We start from the raw sequence: 19,630 nt of genomic DNA on the forward strand, positions 1-19,630 counted from the left end.
ACGAATACCGACTTGTCAGTCCAGCACCCTGAGAAGAAACACTCTCCACCCGGCGTCGCTGCCCCCCCTCCCCTCCCACACGTTTACCGTCGGTAAAGGCTGGACTCAGGCGGTCGGTGTCCTCCGGTGGGAGCGACCCGAATCGTGACAGACGGAATCACCGCCTTCTGCCCAATCACAACCGAGGAATACGGCTGCCAGGCGGCTCGGTGTGGGTGCGCACTGACGCTCTCCCTGTGCGCACACACACGCACACACACACACACACACACACACACACACACACACACACACACACACACACACACACACACACACACAAAGCGAATGAGAGTGCTTCCCAAATTACGTCATGGCTGTCCCACCCCCCACCCCCCCCCCACCCCAACACACACACACACACACACACACACACACACACACACACACACACACACACACACACACACACACACACACACACACACACACACACACACACACACACACACAATGCAAGTGTAAGGTAACTTAATGGGGAATATATTGTAATTCCAAGATGGGAGAGGATACTATTTGGAGGTGCAACATTAAAAACACAACAAGAGAAAGAAAGAAAAAAAAGGCTGTGAATAAATGTTGTGTTGTGGCTGGACTCCCTGCAGCCCGATAAAGGTCAACGTCACATCTTTGAAACTGTAGAGCTCAAGAGAGCAGGAGCCGTGACCTGTCCTCTGGCGGGAAATCTGCGTTTTGCTCTTGCGTTTTTCTTAAACTTCAAACCTTCATCTGACATATGATCTATGTTCATTAAAAGGTGGGTCAGGAGTTCATGTCTCCAGGCTTCAATGTCCAGGTCTAAATAAAGACTAAGAATTCAGCTTGCTGCCTGCTGAAAAAAGGAGTCTGGATGATTACTCACAGTCTAACGTTTTTCTTTTGACTTTTTTTTTTACCGTGACTCCAAGGACACTTTATGACTTGTGGCTGCTTTACCACCCCGAGTTAAGCTGCATACAAAACTATAAGCGCATTAAAGAGAACATTCATTTTGTGAAATTCATTTGTCCTCAACTGTAGTGGAGAGATAGTTTTTCTCGCCCCATGGTCACTGATAGGGTTGTCCCTTTTCATGAAACCGGAGACCCCAAATGCAAAAAAAGCAGTATTAATACCTCTGAGACCCAGTGTTGACCAAAGAGGTTACAGCTAAAAGACCCCCCAGTGTGTATGTGAGTATAGAGGCTGCCACATAACCAGGCAAGCTGGACACTAACAGGTCCCTGCAGGCCAGGTCCATGCAGGCATTACGGTAAAACTTCGAGCAAACTCTCGCCTCTTTGTGCCACAGTTTCCTCTTGCTTAATCTCAAACGTGTTTCCTCTTTGCTTGCCTCCTCTCTTCTTGTTTCCTAGCCTGTCCTTTGAAATTGTCCTTAAAGAGGAGTAAGAGTTGTACTTGCGGCATCTCAAACCCATATATGGGTTGCAGTGCAGTAAGAGAGGCGATAAAGTAAACTTCTCTCAGTGAGTAATTAGGGGTGGGGGGGGGGGGGGGGGGGGGGGGGGGGTCAGGACAGGCACTGATTTTTACCAGTAGTCCTGCTGTGAAATATGTGTATACGCAGAGCTGTCCAAACACACTTTGATAGAAAGCACTGCTGCAGAATGCCTTGAAAAGTGTTTGGGTGTGCTTTTAGTAATGATGTGATGGCCAGCTGGATCATGGCTTTTTATTGCAACCAAGTGTACCGAGATGCAAACAGCCCAATAAATTGGTTTGTCATGGTCGGAGCAGAAATGCTTAAGAGTTCTTGTGAAATGTTTCTCTCTCTCGGCTGTGGCTATTGGGTGTATGGGGTATTAGACAGAGAGGTGTGAGTCAGAAGCTGTGAGACAAAATGTGACACTGATTCTTCCCCACTGTGCTGTCACTCATATTTAGAAGAACAGCTTTCATTTGCACAGGACACTCACATTGTATGCACCAACGCTTCTCACAACAGCGAGCCAAAACTATGTGTTTACAGCTGGACAGAAACTAAACGTGTGGTCAGGTGAATTCTGTAAAATGTATTTCAAATTTATCAGAATTCTAATGTGGAAAAATATCCTTTAAGGAGCTTCTAATAATGTTAAATGTGTGTGTTTTTTGTTTGTTTAGTTTTATTCAAGAGTCATATCCTTATTTTACACTGATAGCTGTTTACGTTCCCAGATTTTTACCTCACAACAATGATCTCTTACCCTGGCCCACAGAGTCACTGGCCTCCACGTTTTAACATTCTCCACCTGATTCTAGTCATCAGAAAAATGCTCAGTAATGAAATATTTTCAGATGAATTTGTAGAAAGTGATGTAAATTACATCCTGTTTTGGTTTTTTTCTTTCTAATTATCCTTCAACATGTTTTATTCTTTTTAACCTCTGATTTGTCTCTTTTGGACATGGTTGTGGCTTTTTCCACTATAGTGAAATGTCATTGTTTAAGATATATAGTGTTCTGTTAAACACAATCAAAGATGAAGTCATTTTCTTATCAATCTGCAAAACTTTGAGACAGTGACTAAAATATTAAGCAAATTAATATATTTTTTAAAAATTTATGTCTGTCATGTTTTTTTTAAATACTCCCTTCCTCCCTGATTTCAGAGTTTACATGTCAGTGAATATTTTGTACATCAGTGCCCTCTAGTGTCACATTGAAATCCAATTGATCTTACGAAAACGGTCACACCATAGCAGGTATTTTGCATTTCATAGGAAAATTGGACTATATGTTACATACACATTAAACTCTCTTGATATATTTATCTCTAAATAAGCTTTTTTATATTTATAAATATAGAATTTTCTACATCCTTAAAAATGTGGAAAATATTTGAAAACCAAATAAAAATATTGTATGAAGAATGTAGAATGTATTAGTTTTACTACTTCCGCTGTTTGAATATCAGATGAGACACATGTGGCCAACGCTTGGCAAACCAGTAGGCATGCATATTTTCATGTCTGTCTGTGGTGTGAAAATAAACTGGTGCAGATGCCATTTAATTCAAAGTTTTCCATTTATTTATTATTTTAAAAAAGCTCAATAGCAGGACCAGCCTTGTAAAAAAAAAGAATACACTTCTTAATTTAAATTAATTAAATACACTTTAAAAGTACTTATTTTAAAAATTAAAATCTGTCAAAGTTTATGCACGTTACGAAACAATTTCTGCACTTATTTACAAATACAAAATACTGTAAAAAAAACAACAACAAAAAAACATTGACTTCAAACTGTTACAGTAAGTCATTACTGTCCAAAAGAAGAACACTTTCTGAAAAGCTGCTCTCAGACCTGAATCTTCTGTAGACACATAGCATTGCAGACACACAGAGCTTACAAAACTGCTATATCATTTTCCTTTGAGAATCACTTAATGTCCAACAGTGAAACGTCAACTACAGATTCATTTTTGGGGGTACATCAGTCCCTTTGTATATTCAGGGAGACCTGTTTCTGCTGCAATCCAGTTACTGAAGTTGGTTACCCGTGTGTAGACACCCGGTTTGTTCTTGTTGCCACAGCCTTCACCCCAGCTTACCACTCCGAACAGAAACATCCGGCCAGAAGCTTCACACACAAGTGGGCCACCAGAGTCGCCCTGAGACAAAACACAAGAGTCTGTCAGTCACCTGACGACTGGTTTCATTTCTTTTTCTTTTTAACCTTAACAAATTATACTGGTTTCGAGTGTGTTACTTATTGTGGTTGAGGGTACCAAAATGTAATCTCTAAAATCAGATGAAATACATCACTTTAAATCAATGGGAGCTCATGAGATAGCGTGTCTGACTTCTTATAACGCACTGCATCAGTTTTGGTTTCAAGTCATCGTTATTAACTTTAGTAAGAATTTCATTGAAAAGCAGAACAAAGAAATGAAGGTTCTCTTTAAGCAACCGTAGATCACGTGCTCTGATACCAAGTGTAATCTAAATAACATGCTTTACTCACTTCTGTTTTCGAGTACACATTTGAAGTAGAAATGAAAAACAGCAAACATTTTTCTCCGTTCAAGCTTTGGCCTCTCCAAAATCTTGTTTTGAACTCTGCCAGTACAGCCAATGTTCATATCCCACAGTGTGCACTCACCTTGCAGGCGTCGGTGCTCCAGTCGGGTCTCCCAGCACAAAACATGTCCTTCATGATCCGACCCCCATACTGCAACTCACTGTTACATTCAGTGTGAGAGATGAGGTTCACCTCGGCCTGTTTCAGGTACTGCGAGTACCGCCATGCCGCTACAAACAAACAACGCAGAGTTAGAAGTAAGCATCACAGAAATGCCTGGAAGCTCATTCACGAGTTTGACGGTGAGCAGCGCTTACTGTATCTCTCCTTTCCAAATCCTGCGATGCTGCATGTGTAGCCCGTGGAGAGCTGCGTGTGAGGTGGAGGCAGGCAAACTGTACGGACTGAAGCTGACTTCGCCGCACATTGTCCAGTTTTACTTTGTATCTTCAGAAGAGCTGCAATTCAAACGCTTGTAAGAGTCCTGCACATATGAAATCCTTTCAAAGTATGCATATTATCTGTGCATACCTATGTCGCTGTTGTAATTTGACTCATTGTAGTTTTGGTGCATGACAATTTTCTCCACAGTGAAACTCTGTTCCTTGTCATCTGTGTCGTTGATGGCGGACTTCCCGAGGTATACAGACAAATGCCGGAGATTGGAATCCTCTCTGAAGAAAAAAACCAAAACACCAGTTGTTATTACATGCGTGCAAGGTTGTAAACATATCATATCCCATCATGTGTCACACTGCCATTACAGTATGTTAATAGCAGAGGAGAAAATGATACGGTGTTTTGTTTTCTCACCCATCCAGGAAGCAGTGTGCCGCTGTGAGGACCCAGCATGGGGAGATGAGGGTGCCTCCGCAAAGGAACATACTGCTTCGGTAAAAGATGGCAGCAATCCACGGATTCGACTCGATGGGTGTAAAAGAACCACCCACAATTTTATGCATCCTCCGCTCAGACCTCTCGCCACACGTCAGCTCTGGAAGGTCAAACAGGACAAACCAGTGAGCGCAATGATGGAAACACCACAATGATGTCAGGATAGATTGAAGTGGGGCATCAGAATCTACCTGTATCAGTGCGCTGGGGAGGTTTCATCGATGGAGTGGAACCTGTTTTGAAGCAAAAAAGAAAAAACTATTAGAAAGCAAACATCTGTATAAAATTGTTTGAATCAAATTGTATGAATATAGAATCACAAGTCTTACATTTAGGAATGTTGCATAATTCCCTCACATACTTTCTGGCTCTTCTAACATAGCACCAAGGCATCAAACTCTTGTCAGGATTCCTGGGGGTTGGAGCACAAAAAGGATCAACCGTCTCACTCTTTCTTACATATGCAGGCATCAGATTGGTGGCTTAAAGTATACCTGCAGAAATGATGGCTGCCAAGTCCCGTGGTCGACGTCAGATGGTGTTTGAACCGATTCCAGTTGAGACACCGACGACCATTTGATGATCTGTCCATGTTTCCTCTGTAACTGCTCCCATCCCCAGACCGACACGTCTCTGAAGGGCACAGAGCAAAGAGACATTTCAACATTTGAATTATCATAAAATCATTAATGAATATGGTGAATATTGCCTGGTTGGTTTACTTTATTAATTATGATTTTTTTTTTTGCACAATGACAATGAAAGAAATCAAGCTACCTCCACTCTTCTTGATCCGTCTTTGTGAAAAAGTCTGAAAAGAGCAGAGTTAAAATAAGTCATACAGTTTTAGAAAGCATTCTCTGCCACCTCAGCATTACACTATTCAACCCAGAGTTACTTCCTCTAGCTGCTGCTTACCAGGTTGATACTGAATGCTGCAACGAGTGTGATGATGACCAACAGATTCATTTCCTCTTCTGGTTTCGTTTCCACTTACGAGGATATTTTAGTCTGAGGTGCAGAGGAAGACAACACAATTATAGAACTGGAACAAACACATGTGAGAGGATTGGCTGTAAAACCACTGTGCCCTTATATGGAATTCATTTTTGTATGCACATGACACAGTCCAAACAATGCAATGCAATCAAGGTTTAAGGTCCAAAGCAGAAAGAACACAAAAGCATTTGAAATTCCCCGATTCCATTTAGTTTATTTTAAACTGTCACAAGAAAATGCAATGATGCATTTTGACCAGCGCATACAGCATACAGGATGTCGGGCATCTCGACCCAAAGTATTTCATATTTCTATATGTTTGGAGACTGCACATGCACTATGACAGAGGAAACGTAGAGGACCAGCTACAGTGTGCTTTTGTTATGCAAACATATTCACTATCTGTACCGTGAACGCCGTATCAATTTAGGTTAGTTGATTGTGGCGGTGACTGTGCACACTATTGTATCACACTGAAGTTGCAGTGTGTACAGTCCCAAACTTTAGATTCTTAGATATTCCTAGAACATTGTATCCCATTGATAAAGACTAAAGAAAAAAGCGACATGGATAATAATTCTATTACAATTGGCAATAATTGCACGTCAGAATTGAATTTATGAATTGAACAAAAACAACAACAACTTATATCTGGAAGTAAGAAGTGTTTACCTTTCTTTCTAGGCTTGTGATGCTCTTCCAGTTGAGGTAATTCCTCTCGTCTCCTCTGATATGTACCTGTGCTTCTGGACAGCTTGGGCACGCTTCGAGCTGCTTCAATATTGTTGTACTGATCCTTCCAGTGTTGCCTTCCTTTTAAAAACACAGAGGAAAGAAGTGGGAGGTGGTCAGTCGGCGGTACGAAAACATCCCTGCAACCCAATTGTTCAGCAAACCCGCAAATCCTCCACCAGAGAATTTGTCACGTCCTGTGACACATAGACAGCGAACAGGCCCTTCCCCTTCAGCTACACTCATGCAGTGTGGAGTGAAAGCCAAAATTGGTGTTGATGATCAAATATGTAGATATATCAGAAGAATGCCACACAATAATAGTTTTGCAAACTGTATGAAGTCCTAATTTTTACCATGAAACCATAATCAAGTGGTCATTAGTGTATTTAAAGTCTGACAATGAGGTCTACTTTTATTTTAATTTTGTTTTACAGCTAAGGTAGTACGAGGGAAGATGTTAAACAGTTACACATACTAATGTGATGAATGTCAATTTATTATACAACAGCTCACAATAACCATTCAGTTTGCAACAAATTAAAAACCTTTCTGGTATTAAGTTTTATGCATCAAGTGGGCTGAAGGCCAGCACACTTATTGTAGTTGGTGCACAGATCAGAACTGCACATGGTTAAATTACATCATTTTCTTCATTATCAACCATTTAGTCAACCTTGGTAAAAACTTAAAACTCATCTCTTTAGTTTTTTTTATGTAACTCTTTGCAATTTGTTCCATATTCTAATGTTTTGCATACTGAATAATCTTCTGTTAACATTTTCCTATAGTTGTCAATACATTTCTCCAATGATTTTTATTTCATTTCGGTGATGGTGTGGAATTTTCCAATGTGAATGTATTCGCTTTTCTCCAGATACTTTGGTTTATTCTCGCTGCCCAAAACATGAGTTTTAGATGAATAGGTAACTAAACTGACCTTTTTTGTGTGAACGTGAGTGTGTGTGGTTGTCTGTGTCACTGGATTTGCTCTGTAATGGTGCAGTGACCTGTCCAGCGTGGATCCTGCCTTCACCCATAGTCATTTGAGATTTGCTCCAGGCCCCCCTGACGAAGATCTGCATCCAAGCTGACCTACAAAAGCTGGTTGCTCCAGCTGTTTATTGCCTAAGTAAATACTTAGACAGCTGCTTGAAAACATCTGAAATTCCTAAAACTAAATACATCAAAACACATGTTTCAACCAGCTACCTTGAACCCATGTCTGGTTTGGATAGGAGACTATCTTTGCAATTCAAGCACATCCTTTGAAACAATTGGCATTGTTGTGAATTTTGGTCGGGGAATTTTCAAGACTAAAACCTTCCGCTTCTTCATCAGATAAGTGTGATTCATGCATTACTCACCTGTTCCCCTTTTTTGATGATGACAATGATTTGCCACCTTTCTATGCCAGGATGTGTACACTTGAAGTCACTGAAGGATAACATAAATAAAGGCGTGCAGCCAAGTGCAGAAACGTGACCTTACCGAACAACAATAACAGTTAAATCCTTTACTGACTCTAAAATCCACTTTAAATTCGACACAGGTGTTCAACCACACGAGTAGCCGTGTTGAAATTACCCAACCAAGGAAAACCCTGAATGTTTGTGGCTCAATGGAACCTGAGCGGCTTGACTTTGTCATTTTTGCCTCAGGTCTGCTGACTCTCCCCGTTTTGTCTGAAAACCATTCCCACGCCAAAACTACCCTGAAGGCATAACGTCTTGGAAAGATCCATCATGCGTCTCTTACACAAATGTAGACTTTTAGTCTCGTCAGTTTTTCCTGCACCGTGCATCAAGTGATAAGTGCAACAATAGCAAACAAGATAGATAGATAGATAGATAGATAGATAGATAGATAGATAGATAGATAGATAGATAGATAGATAGATAGATAGATAGATAGATAGATAGATAGATAGATAGATAACAGTGAAATGCATAAGCAAACTGACATCAGCGCAAAGTAAATGAGGATATCCGACATGACAAAGACATGCACTGTAACAAAAAATGATTCATATTTTATTTTTGATCCTTATTGCACACATACAGTGTTAGTTATAGTTAGTCACCCTCTCTATAGTGGCAACTTGTATGAATGTAAAGTAAAATATCCCCCCCCTTTCAGCTATTTTCTGAAACCTGAGCAGCTGAACTTCAAGTGACAAACAAAATATATTTTCACGCTGACACCTACATTTTCACAGCTCTGACTTCAGAGCCCATGAGGTCATATATAAAGTATTGTGGACGTGAGGTTTCACACTTTGAGCCATTTACACTTACATCACTGAAAGAAGTTTTCAACTAAATCCTAATTTAGTTGTCTGAACCTCCTTTCTCGAGAACTGATCAAAACAAAAATCCCCTGTTCATTAATTTGCACATCCTTTATTGTTAACCATATTCGAGTTGTGCTACTGCGGTGTGTTATTCTGAAGTGAACCGAAAACACTGAGATAGATATAGAGATTGCTGAGTAAATGAAATAAAAGTATGTACGTCAAACAATAGTTGACTATCATCTCAGAGAATTCCAGGAAAAATTAATGTACACAACATTTTAATACTAAGTTTGTAGTTTTTATGAAGCTATTTGTTTTGATTCACAAACACAACATAAGTTCAGGAAAGTTGCGCAATTATTTTTTGTTGTTGGGACACATCCCAATGCTGGCTCTTGTTGCATCAGTCATTTGTTAATGTTTTGTACATGTCATCATATTTCCTCATCGTTATATTTCCGACTAACTAAGGTCATAGAATTTAATCCTAAAAAAAAACATTGCTTTTGTTTTGCAATCCTGATAACGTTCTAAAGAATGTTTGACATTTTGTGTTATACAGTACTGATACACAACTGTTATTATTATGGTACCATTTTACTATTTCCCAAACTGAACATGAATTGTTATGTTAATAAAGTATGTATCATTTCATTTGAAGGCGACACTAAAAGATCCATATAAAAGGGATGAATGTTTGTTGTTCTTGAGTATTGTTACAAGTATGGTAGGGAAACCATGAGCTCAGCATCAGTGATTTTAAACATTAGTACAATTTCCTCTACAATTTAGGCATTTAAACAAATGAGAAAACACTCACATAGTGGAACTCAATTAAACTAAGTTTGTGAGGATGGGAGACTGCCACTTGGATTTTTTTATTTTTTATTAAAAAAATAAATTTTTAAATACATTACAGTCATTCCAATGTGCTTTTATAGAGAAAATAGAGAAGCCCAACATATCCACATGAGCAAGCAGGATTGTTTGCAACTGTGGAAAGGAAAAACTCCCCCCAACAGGGAGAAACCTTTGCAGAAACCAGACTCAGAGGTGGCGGCATTCTGCGGACTGGTTGGGGTGAAAGGATAGAGCAGAGGAGAGGAGAGGAAATACAGAGATAGACTTGTTGGGGAGATACATACAATACCCTTGTTAGTGCTACATATATATATATATATATATATATATATATATATATATATATATATATATATATATATATATATATATATATATACATATATATACACACACACACACACACGCACACACATATATATATATAATTTTTTTATTATTTTAATACAGTAATCACAGTGATCCAACAGCCATGAGATTAAACCAGCCTGAGCAACAACAGAGCAAAAACCAAATAATCACAACAATGATAACAAAAGTAAAAACAAAAGGACATAAAACAAAGAACAAAAAAAAAAGAAAATAAGAAAACAAAACAAAACATGATTTTGATAATTGACAGAACAATAGCAGAAAATAAGAAAAATCAGCAGCAAATCTCATCAATGAGGAGTGGAAGTGTGTGTGTGTGTGTGTGTGTGTGTGTGTGTGTGTGTGTGTGTGTGTGTGTGTGTGTGTGTGTGTGTGTGTGTGTGTGTGTGTGTGTGTGTGCGTGTGTGTGTGGGTGTGTGTGGTTTGTCCTCTGGATGGAACTGTTGTGGGGGGCCCCGCACTACCACCCCAGGGCCGAGCCACCAGGTCCGGACGCCGCCACTTGGATTATTTGGATGCTGTGTGTGGAGTAACCCAGGGGTCAGTGTTAGGAGCAAAGTTGTTTATGATCTACATTATTGACATTTGTAACGTTTATGAGGTTTCTGTGCAACAGTCAAATCTTTGAACCAAACTGTCGAAACAGTAACTCGTAGTAATTTTGCATGAGTGGAGAGGTTTTGCTTCCTATTTCACCTGCGACCTTTTCAGACTTGTTTCAGTCCAAAGGATGTGCACGTGGCGCCATCTACTGGAAAGATCAACCCACTGCCAAAGTTTTAGTAATACCTCAAATTTAGCAGCCAGTAATGGGTCCAGATTTCTTGGTGCAGCGAAATAACATGGAGCAGGCCTATTCCACACCCGCCCCACAGTCTTTAACCTCACCGTGAAGCTGTTGCTGGAGCGGGTGTTTGGTTGGTGGAAATCCCCCTCAGAGGAACTGTCCGGCTCAACAGCCCCACGCCGCGGTGCGGCCGTATGCGCATGCGCACTACAAGCAGACTCTCTCTCCCTGTACTTTCACTTTGCGCCGAATTCGAGCAGTGTTAATTTCCACAATAAGACGAAACGGGAAACCTCAAGTTTGAAGCCATGTTTGATGGGTTCAGGGTGTGGCGGTGTAATTCCCACGACGTTTGATCTCCCCGCCCGAGGAGGGGATTAGAAAACGGGACAGTAAACAACAACAACACGGCGCTTTTTTGGTGACCCGTGAAGACGCAACAATGTTTGAACTCCCGAAGTGAGCTGTCATCCACCATCCTGAACCCCCTGGACAGGTGAGCCGATCGTCTTTCTACAAGCAGAGGTTGATTTTGGTGCTTGTTTTGTTTGTACTTGAGTCATTTATCTTGATTAGACCCAACAGAAGCCTCACAAACAAACGAGTGACTGCCAGCCAGTAAATCTGTGTACAGTTCGAAGAAAACATTTGCAAACTTCTGAAACCACCACTGGATATGTAATGAATTGAAAATATTTGACATATGTGAACTATGATTAAACTAAGATTACACATGGTGTTATTCAGTAGAAAAGGGTTTGCAACTACAAATATGTGTATTTGCAAATGCAAATATATATATAAAAAAAAAAAAATAGGCCATTTCTGATATTTGCTCCATGATGTCTATATACAGCTATTGTATATCTGATAACAGTGGCCCTCAATAATAAGGGAGTGTGTGTGCTTGAATTAAAAAGTTGTATTACAAATAAGGCTTTATTGTGATCAGCAGAGAGGTGCAAACTTTTTCAAACGGATTAAAAATTGTGTTTTGTTTTTTGTCTCGCCAGCTTATGTGATAGCTTCGCATCTCTGCCACGATGGCGTGGCCTGCACTCAAACAGAGCCAGCTGCGTGGCTCCTGGGAGTTGAAGGAAAGACTTGGAACAGGAGGCTTTGGGAATGTCTACCTGTATCAGCACCTTGTAAGTCCTCTCACTCGACCCTACGTCTGACATGCACAACCAGACCCAAAAGTGTCTTACTCCCTGTTTGTGTGAGGGGCAGGAGTTGGGAGCCAAGATTGCTGTGAAACTTTGCCGCCTGGAGCTGAACCCAGAGAACAAAGCCCGCTGGAGCAGAGAAATTCAAATCATGAAGAAGTGAGACTGAATCGTCTGCTGGTCATGATGGACTCACCGTCGTCCGTCGCCTTCACATCAAACCATCACAATGCGTTTGTGCTCTTTCTGCTGCAGGCTGAACCATGTGAATGTCGTTCAGGCGCGAGAAGTTCCCGAGGAGTTGAACGCCATTGCTTTAAATGACTTGCCGCTTCTGGCTATGGAGTACTGCTCCAGAGGGGACCTACGCAAGGTATCACATTCATAGGCATATAGATTGTTTACAGTGTATTTTCAAGCATTTAACTTAACTAATGTATCTTTTAGTTGCTGAATAAACCAGAAAACTGCTGTGGGTTGAAGGAGAGTGAGGTCCTCTCGCTGCTAAGTGATATTGGTAATGCTGCCAACTATTTCTACTTAAAAGCAAGATCACTGTATTGATGCTTAAAAGATGATAGGATATTTTTATTTATTTGCAAAAAAACAGGTTCTGGTATCCAATATCTCCACGAAAATAAGATCATTCACAGGGATCTAAAGCCAGAGAACATTGTTCTCCAAGAGATTGATGGGAAGGTGAACTAATTTTCTTTTCTGCATGCAAACTGATCAATTCTCCGAACTCATTTACCTGTTATGGTTTCTTGCTTTCATTACACATGTATGTTTCCTTCAGCTTGTCCATAAAATCATTGATCTGGGATATGCAAAGGACCTTGATCAGGGCAGTCTCTGCACATCTTTTGTTGGAACTCTCCAGTATTTGGTGAGTTTTGCATCAATGATGGGGCTTTTTTAAATGATAATTGCATCTTTTCATTAGTCAATATAAATTCGACCTGTATGTGTGTCAGGCTCCAGAGCTGTTTGAGAGTAAGCCATACACGGTGACTGTGGACTATTGGAGCTTTGGAACTGTGTTATTTGAATGCATCTGTGGCTTTCGGCCTTTCTTACACCACATGCAGCCCGTGCAATGGTGAGTAAAGATGACTGTCTACATATTGTAGTATGCAGCCCTATGTATATCATTAAAATTCTATATTTCCCAAGATATATCTTGTGTGACAACAATGAGTTGTTAGTGTAACTGTTGATTACTGTATACATACATACAGATCAACTCTGGAGCTGCAAACTATGGTCAATTGAAGAATGAATTGCTATATTTCATTATGTGATTCATCATTTTAAGTCTGTTTTGATTTCTACAACCTTTTCCTTGCAGCTTTTGTAAATGAAATGTGTTCTGTATAGTTATAGCCTAAATAACCTTTTAGATGTCAACTCTCAGTCTGTACATAAAACATTTCAGGTGGCTTGTAAAGACTGGGAAATGAGTGGTCATTGTTTTTCACCAGTGTCAGCAATTGAAAGACCCACAAATTATTAAATTAACTAAGATGAACTAGATCTCAGATTCAACCTATTTCAAGTTACTTGACATGAAATTCAATACTGAACACTGCTGGGCTTAGTAGACCAGGAATATGGTAGCTAGTGTCACTCTGTGATGTTCTGGTCTCTCACTTCTGTGATTTGAGTATGGATCTCTGTGAGGAATTTTCCTGTTGCACTATTTTTTTTAATAGATAAAATGGTTAACTATTGTTACTGTAGACTGGGAGATTTTGTGATTTTAGTTTTCTGTATGTGTTTGATTTTTAATGTCCTTGTTCCTTGTAAACAATCCTTTTTTTTTTTCTTTTTTTTTGCTATTTCCAGCACAAGTAAAGTCAGGAATAAAGGTCCCAAAGACATTATGGCAGTAGAAGACATGAATGGAGAAGTCAGATTCTCTGCACATCTTCCTTATCCCAACAATCTGAGCAGGTAAAGAACGAAGGGATGTTTTTTGGACTATTATCCCGACTCCAAAAGAGTCTCTCATCTGATCAATGTACCGGTATAACAAATGTTAAAGATGTGTTTGTGCGTGTTTACAGGCCCTTGTTGGAACCTGTGGAATCTCTCCTGCAGATGTTGCTCCTGTGGGACCCTGCAGAGCGCGGTGGAGGTTTGGACCCTGACACAAACAAGCGTTCCTGCTACACTGCTCTCCAGAATATTCTCAACATGAAGGTTTGTCTTGTTTGCCTTTGTTTGCCTTGTTAGTCTAAGGCTTGTTTATGTCTAAACTCGCTATTGGAAAGCTTTAATGGTTTTGTACATGCCCTTTAATTAGAGGGTAGCAAGCAAACTAAATTGTGATTATGCACATTTGTTTCGAGCAGGTCATTCACGTGTTAGACATGACGTCAGCCCAGCTGCACTCGGTGGTTTTGGGTGCTGAGGAAAGCTTGCACTCCCTGCAGCTTCGTCTGGAAACACAGAGTCAGTCGAACATCTCACCGCTGAGTCAAGAGCTGCTACTGGAAACGGGAATGTCCCTTGACCCACGCAGGCCGCCAGCACACTGTCTGCCAGAGGGATTGGTACGTGACACACAAACGTACACAAACAAAAACGCTTAACGTCAAACAGGTGTTTCTTTAGCAGTTTACAACAAATACTGGGTTTTTTTTTTTTCTTCCTTCTCGGCCTTCAAAAGGTGTTGGTTTGTGTTGACATGTAGGAGCATCCTGAGTTACACTACATAGTGCTTCCTTGTTATGGGAATTCATTATTTTACTTAATACCTCAATCAGTGTAGTAAGCTGGACTTTAGCTGGCTTGTAATGAAAAAAGTATCTTCTCAAACATACAGGCACCTGCAGACGTCAACAATGTCAACTACCGATTCATATGCGATGTAGTAATATGATATGTTACTGACATTATTTTCATAATTCTTTTCTAGCGTGGCTGGGACAGCTGCATAGTTTTTCTTTTTGATAAGAGCCTAACCAAGTACTCGGGACCTCTGACCGCCAGACCACTGCCCGACAGTGTCAACTTTATCGGTAAGATATTTGTAAAAATATCACCTCTTTCTGAATCACGTCATTATCAGATATTAGTGACTTTTGCTTTAATATCAATAAAGATTATTGTCTTAATGTCTGTATTGCAATAGCGGAATCAGCTTGTCAGTCAGCCACGTTTGAATGATTTGAAAAAAAACTTCTAAAAACCAGACAAGGATAAGCAGTTATCAACTCGTGTCAACTCTGAAACAATGGAGCCCATCGACTCATTGTGGTGAAACTATCACATGGCAGCAATAAGAGGCTAAAAATAAATGCTCTGTGCATAAGTTTGAATCCATTTTGACTCACTAAATTGTTTTCTAAAATCAAAAGATCGTTTCTCTTTATATTGGTAGAGTTGCAGGGTATGAGTTAGTGGCTATAATTAAAATGTGAAACTAGACGCAGTGAGTTATGGTCAATTCTGCCCACAGTAGTTCCAGATGTTTGTGGGAGGATAATGGGATTGGAGAATAAAGCCTGAGTTGAAGATCTGCAAAGAGAAAAGTTACAATTAGAATGATGGCAAAAACTGTGTTTCTGTTTGTATGGTTAATTAACTATGCACTAAAAATCAAGATATATTTTTTTTCGGTAGATTGTGGTTTAGTTGTGGCAATGCTTGGCAATATCTTATAGTATATTAGAAGGTTTGATTGTTTCCATTTGAAACATTTTGTAAGCAACATGCATTTGTGGGATGAGTAGCAAAGCTAAGTATGTGTGTTGCGTCAAAGAAAGAGTTCCCAAATCTTCTGTCACTGATAAACGGCTTTCAAACGGGCTTTTCAGTATTGTTAAAGCAAAATAACACTTTTCCAAACATAAATGCCCTTACTTTTTGTGCATGATTTATGTAATTCCAAATCTGCTTACCGGTACTATGTAAAAATCACGTTCTTCTTATATTCTCAGTCAGGGAGACAAAGACCCAATTGCCGCTGACAGCTCTCAGAAAAGTGTGGGGCGAAGCAGTCAGCTACATCTGTGGACTGAAAGAAGATTACATTCGCCTCTACCAGGGGCAGCGGGCTGCCATGTAGGTACAAGTACAAACACATGAATGCAAAAGACTCAGAAGTGAAATATTCCTAGCGTATGTTTGTGTCTGTGCAGGCTGAGTCTGCTGCGTTACAACACCAACTTAACGCGGTTCAAGAACCTGCTCTTCTCCCAGTCGCAGCAGCTCAAAGCCAAACTGGCTTTCTTTAAGATGAGCATCCAGCACGACCTCAAGCAGTACACCAAGCAAAGCAACACTGGCATCTGTGAGTGGCTGTTAATGCCTTGTCACAACACGTTCACTCATTTGGCCTTTGCGAAAGTTGTAATTGGACGATCTCTTCCTGCTGTGTTAATCTGAAGCTTCGGAAAAAATGCTGAAGACTTGGCAAGAGAATGAAGAGAAGGCTGATGAGTTTACAAAGGTAAGAACATCGTTTAAGCCGGTATAATCGAAGAGCAGTTTTTGAAAGACGTTATGCAGTTCCGTGGTTTCTCCTGATGTAGGTTGCAGATGTGGGCTATCTGGATGAAGAGATTGTGGCGTTACACTCTGAGATTGTGGAGCTCCAGAGGAGTCCCTTTGCGAGGAGACAAGGGGATGTGATGGAGCAGCTGTCAGTATCTTTGTAATGTGATTCCCTTTCACAAATACTTGCACATTAAAACACTTTTATATTGCATTAATTTTTCAGTCCCTTCAAAACTTGATTCATAACAATCTGTTATAGGCACAAGTAGTGCATTACTCATAAAACGTTTGACTAAATTTGCACTTTATAGTAACTTTAATGAGCTTTTTTTTTCTGAATATAAATTGAAGTCTATTTGCACTGTTGTTTAAAGACGGATGTTTACAGTCGTGTACAAGTTATTTTGTTTTTTGTTTTGCAGTGAAAACAAGGCTATCGAACTCTACAAGCAACTGAAGGCCAAATGCAAAAGTTAGTCCAAATCATTGCATAATGAAAAGAATTGGGCATGGATAATAATGGCTGTTGTATTGTCCGTTCAAAGCCAGTTACAGTACTGAATACATCTAAAGCTTGTTGCTATGGATACATTTCAGTTGTAATGAAAAAATTGCAAGACGTGCAGCAGGTCTCTGAACAAATGTGTCACAGGGTCTCCATTGTTTCACTAAATCTTCAGTATGAATGTGAAAAAGCACAGAGTGTAATGGACATTGTGTTATATCATTACACATAGATGATGACTTCAGTGTGCTTCCTGCAGGCCCTGACCCTCCACATGGCTACAGCGACAGCTCAGACATGGTGCGAGCCATCCTCCAGACAGTGCAGAACCAGGACAGAGTGCTGAAAGACTTGTACACTCACCTCAGGTAATTTATTCGGAGTGAATTCAAATCAACCCACGAGTATGTAAAGTTCAGGACAACTGCAGTAACGCTCTTCTTTTCAATAGCACAATACTGGTTTGTAAGCAACGCATCATGGATTTGTTCCCCAAGTTGGAGATGGCAGTAGAAAACATAAAAACTGCAGAAGCAGCTGTGATGCAGATGCAAATGAAAAGACAAAAAGAATTCTGGTACCTCCTCAAAATTGCATGCGTAAGTATGGCTCAGTCCATGGTGACAGAGGGATTAAAGTGCGGTTACTCTATTAAACGTAGACAAGTGCTACTGTTGCCTCACTAAAACATTGTGTGGTTGTGTTTATAGGCCCAGAGCAGTTCTCCATCACAATCACTTATACAACAACCCACTGACAGGTGAGATTTGTACCATTTTTTTTTTTAATTTATACTAAAACTTCACACACTATATTAATTTATCCAATTTTATGACCCCGAAGACTCTTTGCACATTAAGGTTAAGTAGTTTGCTTTAGTTAAATTGAAGAAATGCACTTGTGTCAGAGCCATTTGTCTCTTGCAGAGAAACGGTCCATCAGTTGCTGGATGAAAATCAGCGTTATCTGAGTCAGTTTACATCTCTGTTGAAAGACGCCACCCAGGAGACGGAGAACAGTGTCATGGTATGGTATACAAATGTGAAGCACTGTGCACATCCACATAAGACCATCCCAGAAGTAACACCTTGTATATAAACACATGGATTCATTACTTATGCTCGAGGGCAGTTCTTGAAAATAATCTGATTTATTTTTTTGTGAATATTATAACTCATCATCATGTTTTACTTTTTAGACTGAAAACCCTCTGGGTGCTTAGTCTTCACATGGCAATGCAGATTTACCTGTATCACATTGTTAATGAGTGGAAACCAGGATGTCATGTTCAATCGCACTGTATAAACATGTTTCTCTTCTCTCTAGGATCTGGATTGGAGCTGGACTCGGTATGAAGCACTAAATGCTGAAGCTCAAAAATAGAAACTGGCCAGAGACTGTATTGTAACAAGTGCCTTATCAAAGTTACACTATCTGAAAACTTTGTAATTCTGTACTGTCTCATTTACATGTACTGTATGTAATACTGTGGGACAGTAATGTGTGTAACAGCCTGTTGTGGTAAAGTCTTCATGTTTTAACTTAATGTAAACATATTATTATAGAATGTTAACGGGTATTTCCAGCTGTAACAATGATGTATTTATTTTATTTGTAATATTAATAAGAGTAAAACCTTGCTGCTGACAACTTGCAAACTATGCATGAAGGAATATAAATATTTTTTTTAATGAATAAATAGTACATTTGATCTATTTTTGTTTTTGATTTTTGGTGGGGGGCATTTTTTTTGGACAACGTGTTTGTCTCCGTTTATTACAGTTATTTATTCTCAAAAAGTTATACATGCTGCATTATGTGGAGGACTGTATCCCCAAAAGATTACCACTTCATGTAAGTTCATAGAATATACAGCACTGTAAAAGACAAAGAGACAGTGGCAAATAAATGCAGACATTATGGTTACAAGTTTCCAAATCAAGAAAAATAAATACATGGAGTCTCCATGTATTTCTTTGTCTGATTTGAAAACTTGCATTAGAGGTTCCAAGCAAAACAATTCAGGATCAGGATGAATAAGAATATTTATCTTCCATTACTATAAGGATAAAATAAAGACTTTGTTAATTCTAGATTTTGAAAAAAAATTTTTTTTTTAATTAAAATGCACTCTGCTCACTCCATGTGACACTAATATTTAACATGTAAACTATTTCGGTGAATATTCATGTAACATACTGTCATGGATGACAACACAACCAAACTAAGAAAAATATGGCTTTACAACCGGGACAACAATGGTTAAAGTCCAGCAGATTCCCACTTGAATTTAAAGGTCGGTTCAAGTGCCATGTGTACAATTGTAATCTAAATACTCTGGAGATTGTTTTATATTTAACTTGTATTTAACCTAAATAGTAATACTGAAATTCACGACTGAGTTCAGTTAAATGTGCCTATTTGATGGGGTTTATATTAAAAAGTTTACTTACTTTATTTCAATCACATTC

At 39.5% G+C, this 19,630-nt stretch overlaps 2 protein-coding genes across 3 annotated transcripts; one reads left to right on the forward strand and one right to left on the reverse strand.

Annotated features, from left to right (window-relative positions):
- Positions 1–3,046: 3,046 nt before the first annotated feature.
- Positions 3,047–6,715, reverse strand: plaua (plasminogen activator, urokinase a). The gene is made up of 11 exons (XM_080507984.1): positions 6,607–6,715; positions 5,854–5,946; positions 5,713–5,746; positions 5,430–5,568; positions 5,265–5,347; positions 5,127–5,168; positions 4,855–5,035; positions 4,573–4,715; positions 4,359–4,499; positions 4,123–4,271; positions 3,047–3,631 (listed from the first exon to the last, which is right to left on the reverse strand). The coding sequence occupies exons 2-11, from the start codon at positions 5,902–5,904 to the stop codon at positions 3,437–3,439; spliced, it is 1,158 nt and encodes a 385-aa protein (XP_080364110.1). The 5' UTR covers positions 5,905–5,946; positions 6,607–6,715; the 3' UTR covers positions 3,047–3,436.
- Positions 6,716–11,255: 4,540 nt separating this feature from the next.
- Positions 11,256–18,817, forward strand: LOC308138726 (inhibitor of nuclear factor kappa-B kinase subunit alpha-like). 2 transcript variants are annotated; one of them, XM_080507954.1, is made up of 22 exons: positions 11,256–11,478; positions 11,996–12,130; positions 12,213–12,307; positions 12,404–12,521; positions 12,596–12,665; positions 12,759–12,847; positions 12,948–13,037; positions 13,126–13,250; positions 13,997–14,104; positions 14,218–14,353; positions 14,506–14,706; positions 15,072–15,174; positions 16,096–16,219; positions 16,297–16,448; positions 16,546–16,607; positions 16,690–16,811; positions 17,077–17,126; positions 17,419–17,527; positions 17,611–17,758; positions 17,870–17,919; positions 18,086–18,185; positions 18,486–18,817. In XM_080507954.1, exons 2-22 carry the CDS (start codon positions 12,026–12,028, stop codon positions 18,540–18,542), a joined length of 2,214 nt encoding a protein of 737 aa, XP_080364080.1. In that variant the 5' UTR covers positions 11,256–11,478; positions 11,996–12,025; the 3' UTR covers positions 18,543–18,817. The 2 variants fall into 2 exon arrangements, with proteins under 2 accessions (XP_080364080.1, XP_080364081.1); XM_080507955.1 differs by having other exon boundaries at positions 16,690–16,799.
- The last annotated feature ends 813 nt before the right edge of the window (positions 18,818–19,630 follow it).

This window comes from Blennius ocellaris (genome assembly GCF_963422515.1).
Source record: "Blennius ocellaris genome assembly, chromosome: 13".
Taxonomy (NCBI): Eukaryota; Metazoa; Chordata; class Actinopteri; order Blenniiformes; family Blenniidae; genus Blennius; species Blennius ocellaris.